The sequence below is a fragment of the Balaenoptera musculus genome, chromosome 21, assembly GCF_009873245.2.
Source record: "Balaenoptera musculus isolate JJ_BM4_2016_0621 chromosome 21, mBalMus1.pri.v3, whole genome shotgun sequence".
In the NCBI taxonomy this organism is placed as follows: Eukaryota; Metazoa; Chordata; class Mammalia; order Artiodactyla; family Balaenopteridae; genus Balaenoptera; species Balaenoptera musculus.
The window spans coordinates 17,636,376-17,663,900 of NC_045805.1; the positions used below are offsets into that span (position 1 = coordinate 17,636,376).

Here is a 27,525-nt window from a genome sequence, read left to right on the forward strand (position 1 = left end):
TTTTCTCTCACAACTCACATTCAAACTGTCAGGAAATCATTCGTCTACTTTCAAATTATATCCATTCCTCTTCACCTCCACTATTAGCATCCTGTTCTGACCTGCCATCATTTCTTGCCTGGAGTATTCCTCTAGTCTCTTACTGGTCTCTCTACCTCCACTCTTGTGTCCCCCAAATATGTCTTTTCTTTTAAATGTAGGTCACATCATATTATTTCTTGGTTCAAAAATACCTCAGTGGCTTGCCCATCACTCAAAGTAAAAGTCAAATTCCTTTCAACAGACTAGTAGTCTGTCTATAATCTAATCTCTGTTATCTCTCTGAACACATTGACTGCTTGCTTCCTAGCTATTCCTCAGACATTCGGACACACTTCGGCCTCATAGCCTTTGCACTACCTAGTCTCTCTGCCTGGACTGCTTCCTTCCTCCCTCTGTCCCCAGATATCCCCATGATTTACTTTCTTATCTCCTTCAAGTCTTTGATCAAATGTCATCTCAGTAAAGCCTTCCCTGGCCCACTCTATCTAAATTTGCCTCTCTTTCCCCTAGCCACTCACTAAGCCTCTCCACTGACTTATTTTTCTTCACAGTATATGGCAGACATCACTTTCTAACAAATCTATTTATTTATTTCGTTTAATGTTTACTTCCCCCTTTCTGCTAGAATGTAAGCTCTATGAGGGCAGAGACTTTTGTCTGTTTTGTTCATTACAATTTCCCCAGCATCTAGAACACTGCCTGGCCCCCAGTATTCTGTATTCCCTGGGTTCCATTTTTATTTTTTTCTTCCCTTGTTTTTATCTCTGTTTTTCATATTGGAGACATTCTTCAGATGTCTGGTGATCCTTGGTTATCTCTATGTGAGGCACCAACAAAGATAACGGAAAGCTAGCTTAATGTTCATGGGTAGAGTTTGTGGACTGGAGAGATTCAATATATGGTTAAGTGGTGAGCTGGCATGTCTGTGGAGGGAGCATTATATTTTAGTATCCTTAATTTTTTTTCCTGTGGGGCCATTCCATTTCTCCTGAGAAGAACCCTGTCTCCTGCCAGGAAATACAAGCCTGCCTGAGCAATCTTGTTTGAAAGAGGTGCCTGGTTGTACTTTTTCTATACATGCTTTATTTTAACTTCTCTGTTATGGCTCCTACCTTTCAACATTCCTACTATCCCCAAATGAAAATAAGTTCCAGACCAAATTCTTTTAGGAATAAAAAATGGGCAAGTGGTAGGTAGTGTATGAATAAAGAGGGTAGGAGTTACATGGGCTGGGCAAGAGGCTATAGGGTCCAACTACACTTCTTATATTATTTTACCAATCTCCTTATTTTCAGTCTTGACAGTCACTCTTGAATTTTGTGGTTCCTCTAAAATCTCTTCCAATAAGTTGTTGTACTCTCTTATCTCTTCACATATCATTCCTGTTTGCTTTAACATTGTAGGTTTATGCCTTTTTATTTCTTTGCTGTCATTTTAAAGGGATTTGAGGAGGAAGCACATATTAAAATATGTGGTCAATCCACCATATTTAACAAGAAGATTTTGGTGACAATTTTTTTGTTTAGCTAGGAGCAGAACCATTATTTATCTTTGGAGAAAACTTTTCTTTTTCTCCGTGGGTGATACTTTAATGAGCTTTTATTATGCAAAATATAACACAGATTATATTCTGAAATGGAAAGTTTGTGGGAAAAAAAGCAAAATTTTTCTGCATAATCTATAAATTGTCGTCTTAATTGTAGGTAAAGAATCAGTAGTGGTTAGTACTTTATTGGCTGGGGACATAGAAATTTTTTCCCTTCTTATAAAGCAAGAGAGGAATTAAGGGTAGGATATGACCAAGGACATTCTCTGCATGGGAGGTTATGTAATTCCTTCAACATGTCAGTAGTTTGAGTCCATTAATAAGGGGAGAGATGGCCCATGAGAGACCTCTATGGAGAAGAGAATAGTCATAGCTAATATTCCTGTTTACATTTTCCTTCTCTGCATTGTAATTTCTTTCCATTATCCCCAATGTTTCAGAAGTTTTGCAAACATCACAGCCTATCAAATGCTTTTGTTGGGGTTTCAGGGAAGGGGCTTGTGTCCAAGTCTAGATTAGGTTAAGGAAGAAGAAAGTGGCCTTTTCCTACAACCACCACTTACATTTTGAAATCTGCCTGGTAGTAACAGCAGCATTTCAAGACCACCATGGTCCCAGAACTCTAGGAGTTGGCCAGGAACAGAGCAAAGCAACTAGATTTTTTAGGTAATAATATAGGTTTTCCAACTGGATAATTACAGCAGCTTTGTGATTATCTGTTTTGAGCCCCAGAGGACCTATGAAGGGGATCCCTAATTCCACAGGACTCTCTACCCAAGTCTCAGTTCCAACCTAGTTTACTCATCCGTTACACATACTTACCAGCATTGCCTAGTTATCCATGAACTTTCCTAACTTTGATATAAAACGTTAATCCTCTTTCATAATATGTTCTAGGAAGGTTTCTTGTAGATAATAATAAATAAGCAAAAAAGAATTTAAAAGTGGGAGTGGATCGTAGGGACCATTAGATCCAATAGCTTTTTTCACAGATGAGAAGACAGGTTCAGAGAGGAGCAATGACTTGCTCAGGAGCATAGAATGAGCCATGACAGAACTTGGAAATTAATGCAGTTCTCTCAGTCTTCAGTAAAACGCTTTTATTCCCTTGACCATACCATTCATATTGACATGACATGGATTAATTAATTCAGGACCCGTTTATTGAGCATCTATTAATTTAAACTTTTACTGGTTACATAGACAATAGGAATGGGTAGGGTGACTCACCAGTGAAATTGGTTTAGTTTTACTAATTTTAAAATGCTTTTCCATAGTAATTTCTCAGACTTGTGCTACATGAGAATGTTTTATATCCTTTCAGGACTCCATATGAGATGATATCTAAACCAACATTTTAGGAAGTTTATATATTTAGGAGTTTCATAACCTCCACCTGAGGAAGCTCTGTTAGTTGCCTGAAATGAAGACTAGTCTTGTTAACCTCTTTCCTTGATATTTAAAATATGTTCCATCCTAAATATTTTGATAAAAGTCACATTTTTAAGTTTAAAATGTGATCACTGTATTCAGAGCACAGGATTTTATAAGTCCCATAAAAGGTGTCTCCCCCTTCACTGGGAGTCAAGGTTGGAAAATATAACCATCAGAAATGTTTGCTGGTAGAATACACTAAAGGATATACGATCAGTTGTCTAGTTCATGATGGGGCTGAGAACAGACATGTTCACTGCTGCAGGCAGGAGCGGACTGGAGTTGGGGAGACCTGGAATTCAACCTTCCTCCTGGGACTGGGTCAGGTATCAGGTAAGGGGCAGACACAATACAGAGTCCAGAGGGTTTGGATGACAACTGTGTTATAACTGATGTATTAGTTGAGAAGCTTCTCTGAATATGGTCTTCCAAAAGGAGAAGGAAAAAATTTGTCAGTGCTCATCTAATCTTGTCTGGGAGCCAGAGTGACCTGATCTTGGTGCAACTGTACCTGTTATCCAATGGAAATATTCTCGGGTCAGAGAAGAAAAGTTTATCTAGTTACTTTACTTTGAAAAAAAAAAAAAAAGCCTCTAAGTCCAATGCTCTTTATTCATGTTTTTTGTTCATCAAAATTCCTTTTGCTTGATTTGCTCTGGGGCAATTTTGTCCACCATGAGGAAGTCCTCTATGCAAATTCCTAAACGGGTTATCTTACCAAGCAATTCTCTTTTCCTAAATTAATAAGTTCACTTTTCTGTTTTATATATCCCTGAGAAACTGTTAAGTATGAGTCCATTCTCCAGAAAATAATCACTTAGGGTAAATGTGTAAAATCCAACTTCTAGACAAGCTAAGTTAAGATGTAAGCCTAATGAGCTCACTGTGCTGCTCAGTGAAGCCCCTTTGAGAAGCTGAGCCCTGTATGCTAAGTGTAATAAATCAGACAGAAAGACAAATACTGTCTGATATCACTTATACGTAGAATCTAAAAAATACAACAAACTAGTGATATAACAAAAAAGAAGCAGACTCACAGATGTAGAGAACAAACTAGTGGTTACCCGTGAGGAGAGGGAAGAGGGTGGGGGCAATATTGGGTAGGGGAGTAAGAGGTACAAACTATTAGGTATAAAATAAGCTGTACAACATGGGGACTATGGCACATATTTTATAATTGTAACTGGTGTATAACCTTTAAAAATTGTGAATCACTATATTGTACACCTATAATATATAATACTGTACAGCAACTATACTTCAATTTTTAAAAAAGAAAGAAAGAAAGAAAGAAAAAAAGCAGGCATGCCTTACAGTATGCATCCCAACCGTTCTGTTTCTGGTCCATCTCCTCAAACACTGGATCCCACCTGCTCGTCTTGTCTCGTTGTTTTCTCATGCTTCTGTCAGCCAGTGAGCTGAGGTCTCATTCTCATTTCATAGCTTTGGTACAATTGTGCAAGGTCACAAATCTGACCTTTCCTGATGCTCTGACAATGCATCCATGGACTGCAGTACTAACATTCCTCCCAAGAAGTTCAGGTTCTGGCACACCTTCACAGAACATTGACCCTAGATTCTGTCCTTATGGTCTGATTAGCTTTTCCCAGGTTTCTCCTGAGGCCATGGTGCTGCTCGAATCCTTGACAGATAGCATTGATCATCTTTAACGGTAAAGAGCACAGATTCTGAGCCAGACTGCCTTTGAATCCTAGCTCTACCTCTTGCTAATTGTAACTTGACCTTGGGCAAGTTACTTAAACCTCTGTGCCTTGGTTTCCTCATTTGTGAAATGGGGATAGTAACAGTACCCACTGATGGGGCTATTGGCGCTGAATGAGTTAGTATATTTACCACGTCTGGTACATAAGGGTGCCACGTGTGATAGCTGCTGTTACTAGGACATACAGTTATAGTTCCCTCCTCTGAGGACTTGAGCTCAGGGTTTACTAAATGCTTGAATGGGAAGGAGGCAAAAAGGATACAAGGAGGAAAAAAATAGGTCTGTATTTCAAAATACTGCATTTTACCAGAGGTAATTATCAAATCAGCCAAATAATCCCATACCTTTGCTTTTGAAATTTAACAGCGGCAGCTTGAATTCGTTATTGTAAATGTGTAATTTCCACTTATCCCATGTGTGTAAATCACTCCAACCTAGTTGACTTTTTCTTTCCAGTAAATCATCAGGATTATGTTTTCCTTAATAAACCTGAAAATTTCTGAGTGAATGATGAGAAAATGCTTAATGGGAAGTCCAAACACCAGCAATACTTTAGTCCAGAAAACAACAAAGAACAGAGAGAAAAACAACTTTTTACTGGAATCTGAGTTAATAAATAGGGATCACAGAACAAACAGCAAACAACAGCGTGAGTTACATCAGAATGAAAAAAGAAACGATGAACCTGGGTTTCCAGTCTGAAACTATTGTGCAATATGATTAATGGAGCTAACGTCTTACACATTAGAAAATCCTCTACAGTTTAAAACAAAAGGAACAGCTCGATCAGAGGATAATTGATGCTTACAGATAAATTTCACAATTTTGCACCTCAGAGAATATTTTTGCTTTTCTTAAAGATCAAAGAAACTGACTGTTTCATCTTGACAATTATTAACTTGCCACATTTTTATAACTAAGAAAAATTTGACTTCTCTCCATATTGTAGTTGAAATGAAATTTTAATCCGTATCTTTATAGGTAAAATTTTATTATCGTTAGTACCAGAAAGTAAAGCTTCAACCAAACTTTGGTTTTACTTAATCTTCAAGTGAACGTTACTGAAGTTAATCAAAATACAAAAATTCTCTGGATGAGCACAATAGTAAGAGGTTAAAAAATCAGAGATATGTTTTTATAAAGATATATTATTGGATTTTTAGTAAAAATTCATTCAAATAGGAGAAAAAAAGAAAAATATTAGAGTACTGGGATTTGTCCTTGAATTCCCTCTTTTAGTTTTCCTTCCAGTTAAACTGATTTCCTCATCTATTTGTTTCTGGACTAAAGCCAGAATCAACACTGTCCCTATTTCTAATCAAATAACAGGGAAGCAATTACAAAGTCTGAATGCAGTTAGAGGAGCCTGGGAGACAGAGTGGCTGGACCTCGCCTAAGCTGTGTCTCTGACTCCTTTGTGACTTTAGGCAAGGTATTTAACCTCTCTGCACTTTTGACATAATTGTGGTAATGCTAGTTGATTTCCTAGGTATGATATTAAGCATAACTCGAGAAACAACTGTTGGCTCTTGAGAAAGGTTAGGTTGATTAGAGAGACGGCCGCTTCTGCCACTTGGAAAAGAGATTTAGAATTACATCTCCTTTCCATTCCTGGTACATTTTGAATGAATTGGATGAGAATTTGATGTAAATAAAAAGATTTACAGTTTTAATATACAAAATGGAAAATAAAATGGATGATGTTATAATTTCCTCTTCAGAAGTAAAAACTTCAGAAATGTTCTTTATTTCTTTCTTTTGGGAATCAAACTTACTTGGCTTTTTAAAGCTTTCATTGAGTGTAAATTCTTAAGATAAGTAACAAAGATACTGTTGTATTCCATTACCAGAAAAAGGGAAAAAATTAGAAGAAAATAACCCAAAAGGAGTCTCTAAGTCTGTGTTTATGGGTAATTTTAACTGTCTTCCATTAATATGAGACACATTAATATGTCTTACACATTACCATTTGTGAATGCTAACTTATTAAATATGCTTCCTTCAGTAACTTTTTCTTCCTTTTAATTTCTTTTATCTGTATCCTTTCATAATAGCTCACTTAAAACATACCATTTTTGAATTACCATTACATGCTAGTAATGTACTTGTGTTTGGTAATTGTGTTTTTAAAAGTTACATGTCAGCTGTAGAACTTTTTAGTCCCAAACTTAAAATTTTTGTGTTTATATTTAATTTACTATAATCAATTAAACTCAAAGATTTTATTGGGAAAAAAATGGACTTACACTTAGAACAATTTATATCAAATGATACAGTACATCAAAGAATAGCCATTTGAAAACTATTTTAATTTTATAATAATTAAAATTTTGAGATAGCCCAAAGCAAAAACATTGTAAAATAAATACAACTAGTTGTATAGTGAGGAGTGAAGTAATCTGATATAACTTCACCACAATCCAGGTTTGCAGAATAATGATGGTTTACTATGATGAATGATGGAGATCAGAATTTCAAAGCAAGTTTCTTATACCTAAACATTTCTTCAATATTATAGAAGATGGCTGGAATTACTAATGGAGGCACTGGGGAATTTTAAAAGACTTAAGATATTCTCAGGAATTATTCTAAAGATGATCAAGTTAATATAATGACTTTTAAATATATATAATAACATTTTGAAATGCCTTATTGTTTAAGGATCTGCCAGACTAGAGGCTGCCTCCTTTCTCTGGGAAAGATCAGATTTGATTATTTTAACGGCAATGAATTGGAAATTCAATGGCAAGAGAAACCTGCCAAAGCTTTTCACTGTCCCTTTATTTTCTTTCTTTCTTTTTTAATATATTTATTTATCTATTTATTTATTTTTGGCTGCATTGGGTCTTCGTTGCTGCGCGCGGGCTTTTCTCTAGTTGTGGTGAATGGAGGCTATTCTTCGTTGTGGTGTACGGGCTTCTCATTGCGGTGGCTTCTCTCGTTGCAGAGCATGGGCTCTAGGCACACGGCCTTCAGTAGTTGTGGCACGTGGGCTCAGTAGTCGTGGCTCGCGGGCTCTAGAGCACAGGCTCAGTAGTTGTGGCACACGGGCTTAGTTGCTCCACGGCATGTGGGATCTTCTGGGACCAGGGCTCAAACCCGTGTTCCCTGCATTGGCAGGCGGATTCTTAACCATTGCACCACCAGGCAAGTTCCTGCCCCTTTATCTTCTACCAAACATAATGCATTGCAATCTGTATATAATATAATTTCCCAGCATCTCCCAGAGCACTTTTTTTGTTTTTTTGTTTTTTGGCTGCCTTGGGTCTTCATTGCTGTGCGGGCTTTCTCTAGTTGCGGGGAGCAGAGGCTACTCTTCATTGTGATGCACGGACTTCTCATTGGATGGCTTTTCTTGTTGCGGTGCACAGGCTCTGGGCTAGTGTATAGCAAAGTGATTCAGTTATATATAGAGAGATATATATAAAACAAGGACCTACCTATACAGTAGGTCCTTTTTGTTTATCTATTTTATATATAATAGTGTGTATATGTTAATCCCAAGCTCCTAATTTGTCCCCACCCCTCTCCCCTTTGGTAACCATAAGTTTGTTTTCTATGTCTGTGGGTCTGTTTCTGTTTTGTAAATAAGTTCATTTTATCATTTTTTTTAGATTCCACAAATAAGTGTCAGTTGCTTCGTTTGCAAATATTTTCTCCCATTCTGAGGGTTGTCTTTTCGTCTTGTTTATGGTTTCCTTTGCTTAAAAGCAAAAGCTTTTAAGTTTAATTAGGTCCCATTTGTTTAATTTTGTTTTTATTTTTGTTACTCTAGGAGGGTCTATTTTATTTCTTTAGGCAGATGATATGCACTCTCTGAGCCTTGCTTCCTCAAATGTTGGCAGTGTTCAACTGGATGATCTCACTTCCTTTAATTATATTTTGATTGTGTGTTCTAACCTCATGGGATAATACTTTCTACTTCAAAAATCTCTTTTATGTGTTTTAAAAAAAATCTATTTTCCGTCTTTATTTTCTTTTGCTTGCTTATAATAAAACAATTATCTTGCTTCTTATTTTCTGTAACATTAAAAAACTTTATATGTTTATGACTGTGTAGTTGATTACATGTTAAGAAACCTCCGTTATGTGGAGGGTTTTTTTGTTTTGTTTTGTTTTTACTTTTTGCTACTTGAACTTCATGGTAAATTTTAAAATTAAATAATAAATGACCTTAAGGATACAAATGAGATTTTCTTTTAAATAGGAGCATACCTGTTGTAATTTTGCTCAAGAAATATATTTATTACCAACTGAAAAATGAGTCAAACTAATAATTTATTATGAGATAGGTATGATAATAGCTTTAGCCCATTAAGAGCCAAATTTTAAATATTTTAGGTATTAAGTTTTCAGTTAATTTTTTTTTCCTTTGGGGATTTTATAAATCAAATATCTCTTTTAAAAGTAACTCTTTTTAAGCTATCACACACTGCAATGTCATATTTGCAAATCAATACAAACTTTATGAAAGGCATAGTTTGTTAAGTGTTTCTAGTTGTTACTGGGAGTGGGGAGATGATGGAGGGAATCTGACAAGGACATCTAATAAATTCAGCAGACCAACTGAATTCGGTCTCTAGTAAACAACTATAAAATTGCAATAACAGATACTGGGAAGTTCTAAAATTGTAACTTAGGTTCACAATTTTTCTTCTCATCCATTCAACAAATATTTTGTTGAGTACCTGTACTGGATTAAATTGTGTCTTCTAAAGTGATATGTTCAATTCTAAATCCCGTTACTTGTGAGTGTAACCTTATTTGGAAACAGGGTCTTTGGAGATGTAATCAAATTACAATAGGTCATATTGGAACCTTAATCCAATGACTGGGGTCCTTGTATTAAGAGAGAAATTTGGACACAGAGACATACAAAGGGAAGACAGCCATGTGAAGATGGAGGCAGAGAGTAGAGTTATGTTGACACAAGGCCAAGGAACGCCAAAGATTGCTGGCAACCACCAGAAGCTAGAAGAGGCAGGGAAGGATTGATTCTTCCTTAGAGCTTCTTGAAGGGTGCATAGGCATGCTGACTTGACTTCATATTTCTATCCTCCACAATGTGAGACAATAAACTTCTGTTATTTTAAGCCACCCAGTTTGTGGTAATATGTTGTTATTTTTTTTTAATTTATTCATTTAAGTTATTTTTTTTATTTTTGGCTGTATTGGGTCTTCGTTGCTGCGCGCAGGCTTTCTCTAGTTGTGGCGAGTGGGGGCTACTCTTTGTTGCGGTGCACAGGCTTCTCATTGCGGTGGCTTCTCTTGTTGCGGAGCACAGGCTCTGGGCGCTTGGGCTTCAGTAGTTGTGGCACGTGGGCTCAGTAGTTGTGGCTCACAGGCTCTAGAGAGCAGGCTCAGTAGTTGTGGCGCACGGGCTTAGTTGCTCCGCGGCATGTGGGATCTTCCCAGACCAGGGCTCGAACCCATGTCCCCTGCATTGGCAGGAGGATTCTTAACCACTGCACCACCAGAGAAGCCCGTATGTTATTTTAAAATAATTTTAGGTAATGACAGTTAAAAACACTTAAAATCATGTCAGGGATTTTCATGTCTGAAAATCCTCTACATATGTAAATTAAATCATGGAGTTTTAAAATTTGATGTTTAAAAATGTGTATCAAAGTGTACATAGTTAAAGAACGTCAAATAATACAGAGAGGCTTATGATGAAAATCGGCTGTCCCTGGGCTCATTCCTTCTACTCCATCCCCCTTCTCTGGAAGCTAACACTTTTTTTGTTGTTGGGTTTTTTTTCTGTTTTTTTGAAGTGTAGTTGATTTACAATATTGTGTTAGTTTCAAGTTAATATTTCATTGTGCGTATATATGTCATTCTGTTTATCTAGTCATCTGTCGATACACATTTGGGTTGTTTCTACCTTGTGGCTATTGCGAATAATGCTACTGTAAACACTGGTGTACAACTATCTGTTCAAGTCCCTGCTTTCTGTTATATCTGCGTTTTCACAGTATGGAGGTTTGTTCATTTTTCTTTTTAAAATTAGCCTTTTTAAATCACAATTTTACATAGTATTGAAAAACATGTTAACTGAGAGAATTAACGATAGTATTAACGTCAAAGGGTACTTGCATTTTCTATTTTGAAAAAGGATAGATAATTCAGAAGCTGGTCAATGTAGCAGAAAACAGTGAAGATATTTATGATTCAAGTAGACAAGTACTGCATATAATTCATAAACAAGACAAATAGCTTTTTGTTCTTTACGATCTTTAGAGAGCAGTAGTCACCATCTCAGCTCTTCTTAGGAAAAAGATCAGTGATAAGTTTACAATGAAATACTACTCAAAATCATTGACATTTAGTACAGACAACAGTAGATACATTGACAACATATACATATTTTTTCTAATGGGATTTATGGAATACAGACATTGAAAGTAATTGGATTCTTTCTTTTTTGTTTTTCCTCATATTTTTTTCTATCTTTCATTCTGATGGAGGAAAGGAGGCACATTTTTCAGAGATTTGTTGTATTTTATTAGGCCTTAATTGCATATAATTATGTCTAAATGAACAAGATTAGACAACTGGTATAGCTAAATCTAAAGAAAATAAGTCTTACTATAGCAGTGTTTGACTGCTATGCCTAACAGGAAAGGTGGAAATGTCTTCATTCCATATATACCTAAATTGTCATAATTGTAGTGAGAATTTATTCTTCTGCAAGCTCTTTCTTTACAAATAGAGTCTTGACAGTCGGACCGATGATAATGGCAGATCTTTCCAAGAACTCCCAGACAAAAGGAACATGAAACTACCCCCAGGATCAGGATGAAAATGTGTTTGATTATAACATCAGATGTCTTGGATTAGGGTTTTCATTTCAACCTGAAATTTTGCTAATTTTGTAGGTATGACCTCAGCATCAGCAAATGCAAAGTTTAGGAGACTACTGCATTGCAAATGGGCTCTGACTTTATCTTTCATATAAAAAAAAGCTACCTAGATGAGTTTTTAATAGAATTCCAAGATTATTTTATCAATTAGAAGATGCTGATAGCAAGCCTATTCATCTTCCTTCTCAATTTGTTTATACTTCTGTTTGCTTGCATTTTTCTTGTCACGTCACTTCTATCCCCTCTAAAAGCCCACAGAACGGGGGTGGGGGTCTCTGTTTTACACTGGAAAACATTTTAAATGCCATAATTAACTTAATTTTCTCTACATGTTAATATAAGCTAATATTTTAAATATAATTAAATATATTTAAAATAAGCTATATGTATAAGCATCTAGTATACATAGCACCTGGCATAAAGCAGGTACACAATACATGCTTGAATTTAAAGAAAACTAGCTACTAGGATAATAGATTAAAATATCCGTTTTCCTAAACTGTTACTACAAACTTTATCATATGCATGTATAAAAGGATGACTTACTGAAAAAAAAATGGGTCTATAAATGCTCTTTGGAACTTTTCTGTAATGAACAATTGTATGTCTTGTGTTTTATCTAATTTCTTTGTCCATTTAGCTGTGTAATCTACTCAGCACTTCACTTCCTTCTGTGTATTTTGGTTATTTTGTTTACAATGTTGGATATTTTTAATTTTATTTTTTTATTATCTATCGTATACATATTAGTGTATATATGTCAATCCCAATCTCCCAATTCATCCCACCATCACCACCACCCCTGCCCCCCCGCCCCACTTTCCCACCCTTTTTGTCCATACGTTTGTTCTCTACATCTGTGTCTTTATTTTTGCCCTGCAAACCAGTTCATGTGTACCATTTTTCCAGATTCCACATACATGCGTTAATATACGATATTTGTTTTTCTCTTTCTGACTTACTTCACTCTCTATGACAGTCTCTGGGTCCATCCACGTCTCTACAAATGCCCCAATTTCTTTCCTTTTTATGGCTGAGTAATATTCCATTATATATACATACCACATCTTCTTTATCCATTTGTCTGTCAATGGGCATTTAGGTTGCTTCCATGACCTGGCTATGATAAATAGTGCTGCAATGAACATTGGGGTGCATGTGTCTTTTTGAATTATGGTTTTCTCTGGATATATGCTACAATGTTGGATAAAAGGGTTAAATGATAACAAGTAAATTATATACTTTCATGGTAAATTAATTGCTATCATATGGATTTCTGCCCAGTGTTGTCATATAGAAAGTTTGGTCTTTAAGTGTTTCTCTTTAGACTGTTAAGTAAATATGGACACAGAATATAATTTAAAATAAGCCTCCCTTCAGATAGAAAAGAAATAAGCGAAATATTGTGCCTATACCTTTCCTGTGTGCATAAAAGAAGCTTGCCAACTGGTGGGCTTCTTTGGAGAATGATCAGGTAAGAACATAGCTCTTTTGTTGGGGAATCTCCCAATGTCAACTTCTGAAGATCTTTTCTGTGAGGCTATTCATTCCTCCAGAGAGGAACCCCAAAATCTCTGGCCTGGAAAGTAATGGGAGGAGTTTAGAGCTGGCTGCGTGGCTATCTGGCTGCCAGGATGGAAGTAACCTGGGGAGGGCTCAAACTTATAGAACAGTTTCTCTCTTTTGACCTCCATTGTACCTGTGGTCATGCTACCTGGAGTCTCTTTGGTTCGACCTTAATAGAAATAAGCCTTTCAGGGCTTCCCTGGTGGCACAGTGGTTAAGAATCCACCTGCCAATGCAGGGGGCATGGGTTCGAGCCCTGGTCTGGGAAGATCCCACATGCCGCGGAGCAAGTAAGCCTGTGCACCACAACTACTGAGCCTGCACTCTAGAGCCTGCGAGCCACAACTACTGAGCCCACGCTCCACAACTACTGAAGCCTGCGCGCCTAGAGCCCGTGCTCCTCAACAAGAGAAGCCACTGCAATGAGAAGCCTGTGCACCTCAACAAAGAGTAGCCCCCGCTCTCCACAACTAGAGAAAGCCCACGTGCAGCAACGAAGACCCAATGCAGCCAAAAATAAATTAATTAATTAATTTTAAAAAAATATTAAAAAAAAAAAGAAGAAGCCTTTCATTTTCTGATGGGGTGGGAAAAACATTATTCACCTGGCTGTTCAGGGTTTAGGTGAGAAGCTATCAGCCCATCACCTCCACCCTGCCTTCCAAGCTAGTGGTCACCTCCGACCCAGCACCATCTGGGATACTGCCATGCAACCTAGCTTGTTTCTGGTGGTACTCCCTGCTGCTGCTGCTTGCTCTTCAGTTTTAGCAGCTCTGCCAATTCCCCCATGTGCTTTTTGTCATCTGGTTGACATTGCATGCCAGGTGTTTTCACCTCTCCCTTTCTCTTTCACCTTGTCAATCCATGTCTTTTCCATTTTTCTTTACTCCTTTCTAGTGGAGTTTTGTGAGAAAGAAAAAAATTTATGTGTTCAATCCAACCCAAAGTCCCTAACTCCTTCTTAACACTTATTTTCAAAAATATACTCAGCCCATCATTTTCCCCTTGACAAGGATAAGCATAGGAGAGGAAGTATGTCACTGCAAACAGACTAGATTTATGGCAAGGAACTCATATTTTTCCCTCTGAGAAAGATATTCCCTCTCAGGGAAATTTTTCTTCAGAGGCAATAACTAAACTTTTATTAGGGTTGCCATAATAAGTTAGATGCTAGGGATACAGCAGTTGTAGCAAGGTGTGGCCTTTGCCTTCAAAAATCTTATTCTAAACAAAATAGCATGGACAAAAGGAAGCAGTTGTAGAGAGACATGTGAAAACAAATCAAACGATAATTCCATCACCTGGCACAGTGCCTGGAGCATAGCAAACAGTGTTTACTGAGTGAACGAATGCTATTGGTCTGTAAACATAGTATGAGATCACAGTGGAGGAAGTAATTAATTTTGTCTTGAGACGTCACCTGGAAAAATTTAGTTTTTATATTTAATTACATATGGTTTAATGTATATTAAATTGAAATATAATACATGTAATTAAATTTATGTTGTCTTTAATTTCCCTTTTAATATTTATTTTCATTGCTTCCCCAAAACATTGCCTTGATGTGGCAGCTATATTTTATTTTCCCAAAGCATGTGGCACACTGCTGAGCAGATAGCCAATAATCAATAAATGCTTGCTGATGCCACGATTCTCTAGGACTGCTTCTGTTTAGTGCAGCTGTCTCCTCTCCTGTCAACCTGGCAGGAGACCTGTCCTCTCCTGCCAGGTTGACCTAATGTTCCTTTGCAGAAGCACATGACTTAGGAACAAATAAGTCACAGCCATGTTTAGGAGTGAGAGTGGTGTTCACTGGAGAAAGCCAAGTAGCAGGGCCTCTATACCTCTGTGCAGCCTGTGTCCCCATATATATATATATAACAGGTGTATATGTATATAGAAAGGAAGGCCATGCAGAATACAGGTTGGGGGTCACGGGCCTTCAAGGTGGAAAGCCCTCAGCCCAATTGCTCGGTCTTCAGTGACTTAAGCTCTCTGATCTATCCATTTGTATGATGAGGATAATAGTAGTTGCCTTATAGAGTTATTTGAGGATTAAATAAAATGCTTATAAAATGCATAGCCTAGGACAGTGCTAGGTATGTAATAAAAAAATATATCAGCCAGAAGTAAAACTGTGTGAAGTAAAATTGTATGCTTTTATCTAGGAGACTCTTTATTACTCTCTGTAATGCACAAATTTCACATATTTAAGAAATTCACATTATATCTTGCAGTGCTTCCCAAGACACCCATGCATGCTATTTGTCCCTGAATTTAAGTAGTGCCCCTCTCATTCTGTAACTTTTTTTTTTTTTTGGCCCCAGAAGGACTGAGAACTACCTATTTTGTTAGCATAGACTGAAAAAAAAATTGTCTATTAAGTCCCTAAATCCTTGCTTTTCACACTTTGCTGTACATTGGAATCAGCTGGGAGTCTTTTAAAAATTCTAAGCCCTGACTGCCACCTTTAGACATTTGATTCAATTTCTGGACGTGGAAATATTTTTAAAGCTCCCCAAGTGATCCCAACGGACAGCAAAGTTTAGGAACCACTTTTTTTTTTTTAAACGTTTCTTTAATTAATTAATTTATTTATATTTATTTTTGGCTGTGTTGGGTCTTCGTTTCTGTGCGAGGGCTTTCTCCAGTTGCGGCGAGCGGGGGCCACTCTTCATCGCGGTGCGCGGGCCTCTCACTATCGCGGCCTCTCTTGTTGCGGAGCACAGGCTGCAGACGCGCAGGCTCAGTAATTGTGGCTCACGGGCCCAGTTGCTCCGCGGCATGTGGGATCTTCCCAGACCAGGGCTCGAACCCGTGTCCCCTGCATTGGCAGGCAGATTCTCAACCACTGCGCCACCAGGGAAGCCCAGGAACCACTTTTTAAATTACGTAAAAATTGAGAAAGAGATACATGAAAAGGACCTAGCGGTCATAGATTTTATAAGAATAAAAATAGGCTGACAAATAATTCAGTTGATTCTGGTTCTTTTTTTTTAAAAGGAATTCCTTTATTTTTTTATTATTTATTTATTTATTTATTTTTGGCTGTGTTGGGTCTTCGTTCCTGCGCAAGGGCTTTCTCTAGTTGTGGCAAGCGGGGGCCACTCTTCATCGTGGTGCGCGGGCCTCTCACTGTCGCGGCCTCTCCCGTTGCGGAGCACAGGCTCCAGACGCGCAGGCTCAGTAGCTGTGGCTCACGGGCCCAGTTGCTCCGTGGCATGTGGGATCTTCCCAGACCAGGGCTCGAACCCGTGTCCCCTGCATTGGCAGGCAGATTCTCAACCACTGCGCCACCAGGGAAGCCCTGGTTCTTTTTTTTAAGCAAAAAGAAATAGGTATAAATTTGTCTGAAGATTATGCAGGTACTTCTGCCCTTTTAAGCTCCTTAGCTTCTAAAATTTATGAAAATTCACCACTGGCAGCATACAGAAGTTATTTTGAGGATGAACAAAATTTTTCATCAAGACTCATGACTTCAAGACTGATTTTTAAAATAATCTCAAGAAGTGGTAAAGTTAATTTTCCTCTACAACTTTAAAGAGAGCTTAAAGTTTTATATTATCTTGGTAGCTGCCTATACATTAAAACACTGAGAAAAATAATGCATATCACCTTCTATTTGTTGTAACTCTTACTTTCTTCCTTTTTGTCAAAATAAAAAGCGTTTCATATACAAAATGAGTGACTATTCATTTAGCACTTATCATATGCTAGGGTGTTTGAAAATATTACAACAAAATGACCACGATCCTATAAGGTGAGAATTATGATGTCTGTTTTACAGATCAGGAGCATTTTATAGTAAGTTGCCTAAGGTCACACAACTAGGAACTGAACGAGCCAAAATATGAAACCACGTCTTTGTGCTTGAAGAGCCTGTGCCTCTTCCATACTCCCAAGAGCCAGAGTTCCTCTGTTTTTGCTGTGGAACTGGTTCAATTCTATACAATGTAACAGTGAGCATCCTTCTGTGGGGGGAAGCCTGGGAAAGTCGAGGAGAATTTCCATGGCGACGCTCAGATTAGAAACAGCCTGGAACTGTGTCTGACCTCCTGGATCACTCTGAGCCAAGCCAGCATTGGTCTCATGAAAACTTCACAATAAATTAAGTTTATGAAATTCTTTTTGTTCTTGCAGTTCTTTCAGTGGGAAAAATGGCGAAGATGATAAGTTTCATCCTTCTCACCACTGTTCTGGTAATGGGCAGGGAAAGCTGGGTAAGCTCATTACAAAAACTATTGTTTTAAATACCCACTGAGATCTGAATTTTCTTTTATTTTGCAGAAAGTCTATAGTAACTTGTCACTGAAAAAACTTAACTAGGGGGAAAATGAAAAAGCACCTGCCACATAATAGGCACTTATTAAGTGCTTAAAAAATTTTTTTTAAGTAAAAATCAGTATTCACACTACGTAAAATCTTTTTTATTTACTGGGGTTATTTGGGTGGTTACATAATATTAAGAATTTAAAACTGTCCTTTGAAATTGACCTTGAGCTTTCCAGTATCGGACAGTGTCAGTCTAAACAGATTATTTGAAAGTAATTGCAATGAACTTGTGCCTCTCTCCATTCATGAGTAAAAAGGGAAAAACAATCATTTACTCAAAGTTCTGGGAGAAAGAAAACCCGTAAGTTTTAAATAAGCTTACTAACACTGTATATGTAGTCACGTAAAAAATTGAACATCCTTGCCCTGTAATCCTTTATTTTTAAATTGTATAGTCCACTATATTTAACAATATCACAACCAATTTCCCACTATTAGAAAGCAACACAGGATTCCAGATGCCATAAAATGTCTTTGCTGTTCATTTTTTAGACAGGTATAACTCAGGGGGCTAAGCAAATAACTCGTTCAGAGAGGATAAATCAAAGAGAGTTGAAGAGAGAGTCCGAAAATAAGAAATAGTCCTAGAGAAACAGCTGGGAGAGATTCAGTGACTTGGGCCTGGAGATGGGAGGAAGGAGTCCTCTACTATCATTTCTCCATTCTCTTGCTATATGACCTTCAGTTTAGAGGCCGAATTTCTATGTTTACGTTATAGTCCTTCATAGGAAGACAACGTATTTACATCTTTCTTTTGCCCCAAACAGAATATCTGAGCATGCTGTTCAGACAGCCTAGCAGAGTGCCCAGAACACAGTATGCCCTCATATTTATGGAATGAATACAAGGTAGCACATAAAGATAGAAACAGGAAGTTATGCAATTATAAATTGGGAAATATGTCTGACTGTATTCAAATGCCTATTTTAGGAAATAATGTATATAAAAGTAGTGTAAGGCACTTACACGTTAAAATTCATAATTTCTCAGCAAACATTTATGCTTATCACAGGAGATCATGACATGAGCTGCAAATAGAGTTGTCAAAGTAAAAACAGGAAAAAGGCAAAAATTTGTCTTTTGTCCTTTCTCTTCACTATCCCCTAGTAACTCTCCCAGCGTTGAGTACTTAAGGGTCTTTACTGCAGCTTCTTGTTCTCAGTAGCTTTTCCCAGGAGGCACACCTCTGCAACTCCCCTTCCCAACTCACCACATTTGCTTTATCTCTGGAGAAATCTGCTCAGTCAGATGCCACTGTAGAAGGAAGCTGATAAACTCTTTCACATGCAATATTCTTGGGTTATTTGCCTTTTTAGAGAAAGTAAATAATTTAACTGAAAGACTCAGGCTTCTCCATCCTGTTTTGAAGTAATTAAGGGAAAAACAATAAGTAAGCCAAAAGGTAAAGTGACTCCAGTAGAATTTCCAGAAACAGGTAAATGGGTAAGATACTCAAGGATCTGAGGGTCTAAAGTAGCATCCCTTAGAAAGGTGACCATGTGTCATCAGGTTATGAGCATTCAGTATATTTTTAAAACATATTAATACAAAAAGGTCATTCAAAAGCCTTGTTTATTTTAGAGACTGACATACTAGTCACATGTAATGATGCTGTAAAGCACTTTCCTGTTAAGAAAGCACTCAGGCAGTGATACGTAGCGTTTGAGAGTAGGATCCTTGAACTGGATATGAATCCTGACTCCTCTTGCCCGCTGAGAATTTCCTGTTTCCTTGAGAAATTGCAAGTTTCCTCAAGGATGAGTCCCTTCCTACCTCGTGGAATCGTTACGAGGATCAAACGAGACAACCACTCTACAGCTCTTGGTGTAGTCATTCAGATTATTTTATATCATTTTTTAGTTCAAGCACTTTACGGTAAGCCATAATTTCTTATTCTCCAAATAGCAAACAGTGTTAGAACTTGCAAACCACTTTCTGGTTAGAATATTATTCTGAACTGGGAGTTGGGGACAAATTTGAATCATTAATTTATCCAGCTTGTTCGGAGCGTTTCTTCCCCTTAAGAGCGAGATGCGCATTACTCTGCAGGCTCTCGAGAACTGCCTGCAGGAGCAGACGCGGCTCAGAGCCCAGGTGCACCTGCTTGAGACCCGGGTCAAGCAGCAGCGGGTCAAGATCGCGCAGCTTTTGCACGAGAAGGAAGTCCAGCTCCTTGATGAAGGAGAGGAGAATAGCGTCATTGACCTTGGAGGCAAGAGGCAATACACAGGTCAGAATCTATGTTTCTTACGTGTTTCAGTAACTTACATCATACACCCGTGTGCAACGGTGGTGCTAGTAATTTGATCACTTCAGGTTTTGCTAAAGAGCTTTTCCTATTCCAGTAACAAGCAACATGAAGCATTATACCAAATTTAACGTCTTCTACTATATTTTACCCCTTTCTCTCTATTATCTCTGCAAGGGACATTGAATAGCATATGCCAGTTATCTGAGGATTTCAATAGTTTAATAAGAGATCATGACAATAGATTGTTTAAATATCAGTGTGCAAATGGCAGATTATATTTGTGAAATTTTACAGTTTTTTATTTGTGTACTGTGTCTTGCTTCATTTCATTTATACAGTTTTCCCTTCTGAAACCCTGATATGCCTTAGGATAGTAAGTAAGGTAATAGAATAAAAGGGCAGGGCAGGAAAAAGAATCAGAATTATTTAGGAAAATAAATAATCTCCCTACTATTTATGTTTTATGTGTAAATTTTACAGTTTGGTCATTTTCCCTTTCATTAGGCCAGGTTTCCCCGCAGAAACTAAATGATCTTAAACTGCTAACATATCGCACTTATCACTACACATATCCTTATTCCCTACAGAAAACTATTCACCTGATTTCCTCCAGGCAACTTTAAAATAAACAAATAATAGTTGTCACAAATGAGAATGACATCTGGAATGCTTTGTTCTTATATGTCTACTGTACTGCCATGATATATTATAATTTCTCTGTTTATGAACCTATCTTTGTCAATTAACTGGATACTTTATAAGGTCTGGGATGACGTTTAATACACTCTTTGCTCCTTATTTCCCATCAGAGACCTTGGAACATAGTAGAGCCTCATATTTATGAATGAAAGCACGGTAGTATATAGAAATAGGAATAGCAAGATAAGCAATTATAAATTGGGAAATATATCTGACTATAATTGAGAACCTGTAGAGGCTAATGAGATGCCAAGCTGAGGAGAATAAAAACATCTTTATTTTGTGTTTCTAAATATACTCATCAGTGTCAGATATGAGTTGTGAGAATATTAGAACGTATGCTTCAATAAAATGCTCCCTTTTTCTCTCTTTACTGAGATCCTAATCTCTCTTTGCTCAGACTCTTTGCCCTGAGTTCCTGACTCTGTTGTTCAGCAACTTGATCCTTTGCCCTTGATCCTTGGAGTCCAACTGCCTTCCCCACTTTAGGGGACCAGAGCCACTGCCCTGCAGAGTGGGACTGGATACAGAGCGAGAATGGCGTGTGGCTCTGAAGCATGGAACAAAGAGGAACTAAGGACCACTTGGGTAAAAACAGGCTTCAGAAACAAGGGACAGTCGGAAGCCATCACAGGGGCAGAGAACCAGGAACTGGAACCTAAGTGGAGAATTACTGGGAAGATTAAGCAAGACAGTGAAAGAAGACTCAGGAAAGCAATCAAACAGGAAGCAGAATCAGTAGTGATTTCTTAAAGACAGTGATTCTCAAGAGAATCACCTGGTGACCTTTTAAAATGCTGATGGCCTGTCACAGTTTCAGGGATGCTGGCAGAAGACTAAGAGACTCCAGGGTCAGAGACATGAGCTTCATGTTTGCACCAATGTGTCCAGCCTGCAAATACCAAGGGCGCAGTGTGGAATAATCCAGGTGGAAGGTGTGCAGGCAGTGGGCTAGGTCACAGCTGAGGAACCCTGAGCTTAGGAAACCTCAGTCTTTTATAATAGGTTACAAGCAAGTCTGCCCAGCCTTCGCACCCCAGAGGAAGCAAACAAACCCGCCATCTGCTCTGGGGCAGCCACTATCTCTGTCTGCCCAAAGCTGTTCACTATAGAAACATCCTTGAAAAAAACAGTCCAGAACATAAGCTCTGTGTGCAAAATGTGCAGAAATGCAAGTGACCCATGGGAAACTATAAACAGTGCCTGAGCTCCAATCCAGGCCAATTAAATTATAAACCCTACAGGGTTGAAAAGGAGTGCTTTCCCTGTTGGGTGTGGATGAGATTGCTCAAGACCAAAACCAGATCAGGCTTCTTACCAAATTTCTTCCCACAGGCTGAAAAAGTCCAAGGTTCCCTGAGGTCACAAAGCAGAGGCTTTATTTCTTTTCAGGTAGGAGGTGGGGTCCTGTACCAGTTTGGTACTCTTTTTTTTTTTTTCTGCCACACTGCATGGCATGTGGGATCTCAGTTCCCGGACCAGGGATCTCAGTTCCCCAACCAGGGATTGAACCTGTGCCCCCTGCAGTGGAAGCCCATAGTCTTAACCACTGGACCGCCAGGGAAGTTCCCAGTTTGGTACTCTTTTTATTGGGTGTTTGAGACCTGGTTGTAATATGTTTAGGTATCCAACAAGGAGGCTTCAGGTACCTATCCTGAGACTGCAGAAAATGTCAATAAGACACAGATTAGAGGGTAAGATCTCACTGGGTTAATTTGGTCAATCATGGTGGATGACAGGATTGATTCACAGAGAAGTGGGTAATCAGAATAGTCAAAAGGCCATTTGATTGATTACTCTGTCTTATGGGCTGAATCATGTTCCCCCAAAATACGTATGTTGAAGCCCTAACCCTCAGTACCTACGAATGCTACTGCACTTGGCGGTAGGGCCCTTAAAGAGGTGCTTAAGTTAAAAGGAGGCCATTAAGGATGGGCCTTGATTCAATCTGACTGGTATCCTTATAAGAAGAGGAAGTTTGGACACACAGAGAGACACCAGGGATGTGTGTGCACAGAGGGAAGACCATGTGAGGACACAGCAAGAAGTCAGCCAAGAACAGAGGGTTCAGAGAAAACCAAACCTGCTGACGTCTTGATCTTGGACTTCCGAGCCCCATAACTGTGAGAAAATAAATTTCTATTATTTAAGCTACCCATTTTTGTGGTATTTTGTTCTGGTAGCCCTAGCAAGCTAATATACCTTACATTGCCTTAGATATCAGCTTCTGGCTCGGGAAGGTAGTACTTTTATAAAGAAAAGTTACTAGAGGTGTCCTTTCATCAGGGCTCGTCAGGGCTCTGGGCCAACCGGTGACCACTCTGTCACTGATTCACTAGAGGATATCTTAGCTGAGAGATCTGTAGTTTGTTCAGAACCTGACTGACCAGTGGAATGTCGGTGAGGTCAGAGATGTAAGGGGCTGAGAGCCATGATTGCTCTGGAATGGAGTGTTCCTGGTGGAGGAGTGAAGCATGTTCGGGGTAAATTCCTCAGTGCTGAGACAGGTAGATGAGTTGGCAAGGGTTATTGTGAGGTAGCTTCCTAGGCTATCCATTCCATTTGATCAAGGAGGGAGTGGACAGGCAGATTTTAACATCACTTCCTAAATCCAGGAGACATGTTCCGTGTCAGTCAAGATCATGTGTCTTTAAACGCCTGATGGGGGATGATCTTTTTGATGAACAGGTTGTCAGTGACTGGTACAAATGAGGAAGCCCTTTCAAGGAATAAAATGTGCCGTCTTCAAAAGAGTGTCTACCATCATCAAGATAATGTACTTTCCAGGAGATGTTGCTCAATGAAAGACGTAATCCAGCGTGTTCCTCCCACAGGGGCGCTTGAGGATCAACAGAGGATGCTGGAAGGACACTGCAGCCAGTGGGGCGGTGGAGGGTGCCTTCCTGGACAGCGCCTGGGGCGTGCATATCTTGGGCATCTGCACCCCGCCACAAAGTAGTAAATCAGACCTGCCGTCCTCAGAGTTTCTCATCTCCTTCTACCAAGCACGGGATGGGGAGAAATGAGGTTGCCATTCTGAGATATGCTCATAGATTTAAAAAGACATTACATTTACTGATTCTAAACATTGAAAAGACATGGGTACTGGACCTCTTTCAAGTCTAACACAACAGATCCACCTGAGACCTAAAATCATTCCATTATAGCGCCTGGTCAAGAGCTGCATCCACCAGAAGTAGCAGCCAACTGGCCCCATCCACTGCCCATGTCTGTGGTCAGCTAGTGGCCATATTATGACGGGGCTATCAAGCATTGGCTTAATTCTTCTAAGAAGCCCAGTTCAATCTGGAGCCACGGGCACCTAGCCAGCGGCGAAGTAGGAATAACATGTGTGCTCCCCCTGCTAAGTGTAAAACCAGACAGGCAGCCCATGAAACTGGCATGTTCTGACATAACCGACTCTACAGAAGAAACACCGGAAGGATCGCTGTTGCCAGTGAATTTTCCTAGAGGAATAGCAGAGGCTGTTATAGAAACAAAGTAGATTACACACCGACTCCGGGCTCCATCATAATGGCCTGGGTCTGCCCTCTGTGGATGTCCCTGCCCTTAGTCACCCAAACACATATAACAGTCTATTTTAGAGCAAGGTTAAGTCTTGCCTATTGTTTGGAGAATGGATTGTAGCACTATTAACAATGGTCTTCAGGCAATTTGTCTAACTTCTCCAGGCCTCAATTTTCTCAGTTGTAAAATGGGGATAATCATGGTATCTAATTTAGAGAATTTTGAGAATTAAATGAATAAATACATGTAAAACAATGAGAACTGTGCCTGGCACACAGTAAGTACTCATAAATATAGCTATCATTATTTTTTTTATGTTTCAAAGATAAATTGTTACACAATAAACTAGATACAAAACTACAAGGGATCCTGACAAAAATGAAAAGATTTATCTATATCTACCGTATCTATTTCTTGCCTACCCCAATTTCCTTGGGGAGAATGGATATAAAGTCTTTGCCATTTAAATTTGACATAACTTCCATGACCTTGAATTTGCTGCTGTCACCCTCAGCCCCTGTTGTTCTCTCTCCTGTAGCCCCCCAGGTCAGAAGAGGGGTCAGGGCCGGGGCAGGGAGGTCCGAGAAAGCAGCCATCAAAACCCCCAAGTGTGGGCTTCCCTGGTGGCGCAGTGGTTGGGAGTCCGCCTGCCAGTGCAGGGGACACGGGTTCGAGCCCTGGTCCGGGAAGATCCCACATGCCGCGGAGCAACTAGGCCCGTGAGCCACAATTGCTGAGCCTGCGCGTCTGGAGCCTGTGCTCCGCAACAAGACAGGCCGCGATAGTGAAAGGCCCGCGCACTGCGATGAAGAGTGGCCCCCGCTTGCCACAACTGGAGAAAGCCCTCGCACAGAAACAAAGACCCAACACAGCCATAAATAAATAAATAAATAAAATTTAAAAGAATAAGGCTTTAAAAAAAAGAGTAAAAACCCCCAAGTGCATAATCAGAGCTAGGGAAAAGAGAAGAGTGGGAGTGGTACAAGGATAGGAGAGAGAAGAGGCTGTAAGTGTGAAGGGGAGTCTTTGATTCCAGGGCTGACGCTGCCTCTAGACCACAGGGGCTCAACGTAGAATGATAAGGAGTTAGAAGTATCTTTGGTGTTGGAGGGGATTGCCTGGCAGAGAGAGCACTGGTGTTACGCGTGTGCTGGCTTTGTGGAGGCTGCATAGCTATGGGATCAGAAGTACACAGCATTTTGACATGATCTGTTTTCATGCTTCTCTTTTGCATGTTACATTCCAGGTACAGTAACTTACTTCAGTTTCTCAACAGCACCCTGCTCTCCTTGGAACTTTACATTAGCCATTTTCTCTGTCTGGAACATCTTCCCTACTCAATCCTTTCCCCTGGGCTGACTCCTGTTATTCATCCTTCGGACCCCAGTTTAACCCTTCAGGAAACTTCCTGACCCTCAAGACTGAATTAGGCACCACTTCCATGTACTCCAAAAGCACCCTTTACTTTTCTTTCTTTTTTTTTTTTTAAAGATTTATTTATTATTTATTTATTTTTGGCTACATCGGGTCTCAGTTGTGGCACGTGGAATCTTTGTTGAGGCACGCAGGATCTTTTGTTGTGGTGTGCGGGCTCTTGTGGCATGTGGGCTCCAGGGCTCACGAGCTCTGTAGTTTGCAGCACGCGGGCTCTCTAGTTAGGCATGCGAGCTCAATACTTGTGGCGCGCGGGCTTAGTTGCCCCGCGGCATGTGGGATCTTAGTTCCCTGACCAGGGATGGAACCTGTGTCCCCTGCGTTGGAAGGCGGATTCTTTACCACTGGACCACCAGGGAAGTCCCTACTTTTCTATCTCAGCATTTATCATGGAGTATTGTCACTGCATGCTTAATTGTCTATCTCCTGCTAAACTGTCTAGGTACTGGTACCTTTAGCATCTAATGTGATGATTAGCATATTGTGAATGTTCAATATATATTTTAAAAATTTAATTGGTGGAACAAATCAGATGGAAAAAAAAAAGAGAGGGCAGATGCTTCAAATGTACTCATGGAGTAAAACAAGATATTTATTTGAATAACAACTCAGAGGAAGGTAACAGGTTGGTCCGCAAAGGATATGTGATTCCAAAAGTAGGAACAATACTGATCTCAAGGGCAAGGAACTGATCAATGTAAGAGAAGAAGTACCAGGAAATTCCCTGGCGGTCCAGTAGTTAGGACTCGGCACTTTCACAGCCATGGCCTGGCCCGATCCCTGGTCGGGGAACTATGATCCCACAAGCTGCGTGGCGCGGCTGAAAAAAAAAAAAAAAGTACCATTATTCCCAATACCAAACCAAGCTCAAGATCCAGGGTGTCTATTTAAACAGTCTGAGTGGGTTGTCAACACAGATTCAAGTGCCAGATAATGGCAGGAGGCAGGCAGTTGGGTGTTTGTTACAGGGACTGTGCAACCAGTCCTGGGAAGAGTGAGGTTTAAGCACTAACACTCTCACCCCTGTGTTGAGAGTGCTGGGAGCAGAACTTAGGAAACAAGAGGTCACCAAGGAGTAAGGCAAGACATCAGTTACTAGGAAATTGAAATACCAAGGACAGAGCAGAACTGACTGTATAAGTAGGAGTTGGGTAGAAGAGTCATATGGACAGGGTCTAGACAAACTATTATAGTGTGTGTGTGTGTGTGTGTGTGTGTGTGTGTGTTATAAAATTATAGCATGTATAATAAGATAGATAATAGACATTCTACATGACTGCTTCTGGGTATAACAGCTAAAAAAATTCCAGAAGTCAGTAGATCTGTTTTTATGATGATGTGTTTATGGTGAGGCAAGCATGAAGGAGGAGAAGGAGGATTAAGCTATGAAATATAAATCCAGTTCAATTGTATTTTATTTTTCAGCATATAGGAAAATAGTACTAGAGAGCCTACCAAGGGCAAACACTGAATAAATAAAATGTATAATAAGACATAAATTCTAAGAAAATATATAATATATTTACATAATATATAATATTATATAAAATATATAAAAATTTGCTCACACCAAAGTGTATGTTTTCGGTCTCCTTAAATTAAAAAATTAAATATTCATGTATATGATCTGTAGAAATAAATTTCTTTGTTCTTATTTACAAGTTACTATATTATTACTAAATCAATTATTTTCTGAATTCTAATTCATCTCATAGTAGAAAATGCCTAATTACATACAACCTAGCAATTTTTGAAAACAATGCACAAATCACATGATTTTTTTTTTTTTTTTTTGCAAAAACAGGTACAAAGTTTATTATTAGAGACACAGCATAACATGTGGGAGAGCACACAGAGAAACAGTTTATTTATTTAAGACAGAAGCAAGGCAGAAATACACACCCAGAGAGAAAGGGTGTGGGTGTCCTCCCTAATGAGGAGTGCAGTAAAGACGGGGTTAAATCATTTATATAAGGCAGTTCTTCCAGGTCTTTGTTTACCTTTGGCCAGTTATCTTGTTTCTTTTTTCACACCTGACCTGCCCTAGAAATCTCTCCAACATGCATGCACATCTTTTTGCCAAGATGGATTTCAGTGCAGAGGCCTG

The 27,525-nt window shown here is 39.1% G+C and overlaps 1 protein-coding gene across 2 annotated transcripts in view; it reads left to right on the plus strand.

Annotated features, from left to right (window-relative positions):
• Positions 1-6,148: 6,148 nt before the first annotated feature.
• Positions 6,149-27,525, plus strand: part of FGL1 (fibrinogen like 1) — a 33,817-nt gene continuing 12,440 nt past the window's right edge. The window contains exons 1-3 of one of the 2 annotated variants that reach the window (XM_036838819.1): positions 6,149-6,177; positions 17,315-17,394; positions 19,504-19,736. In XM_036838819.1, the coding sequence (XP_036694714.1) occupies positions 19,538-19,736 (199 nt within the window). In that variant the 5' untranslated portion in view covers positions 6,149-6,177; positions 17,315-17,394; positions 19,504-19,537. The remainder of the gene's footprint in view (positions 6,178-17,314; positions 17,395-19,503; positions 19,737-27,525) is intronic. The other variant, XM_036838820.1, reaches the window with a different exon arrangement.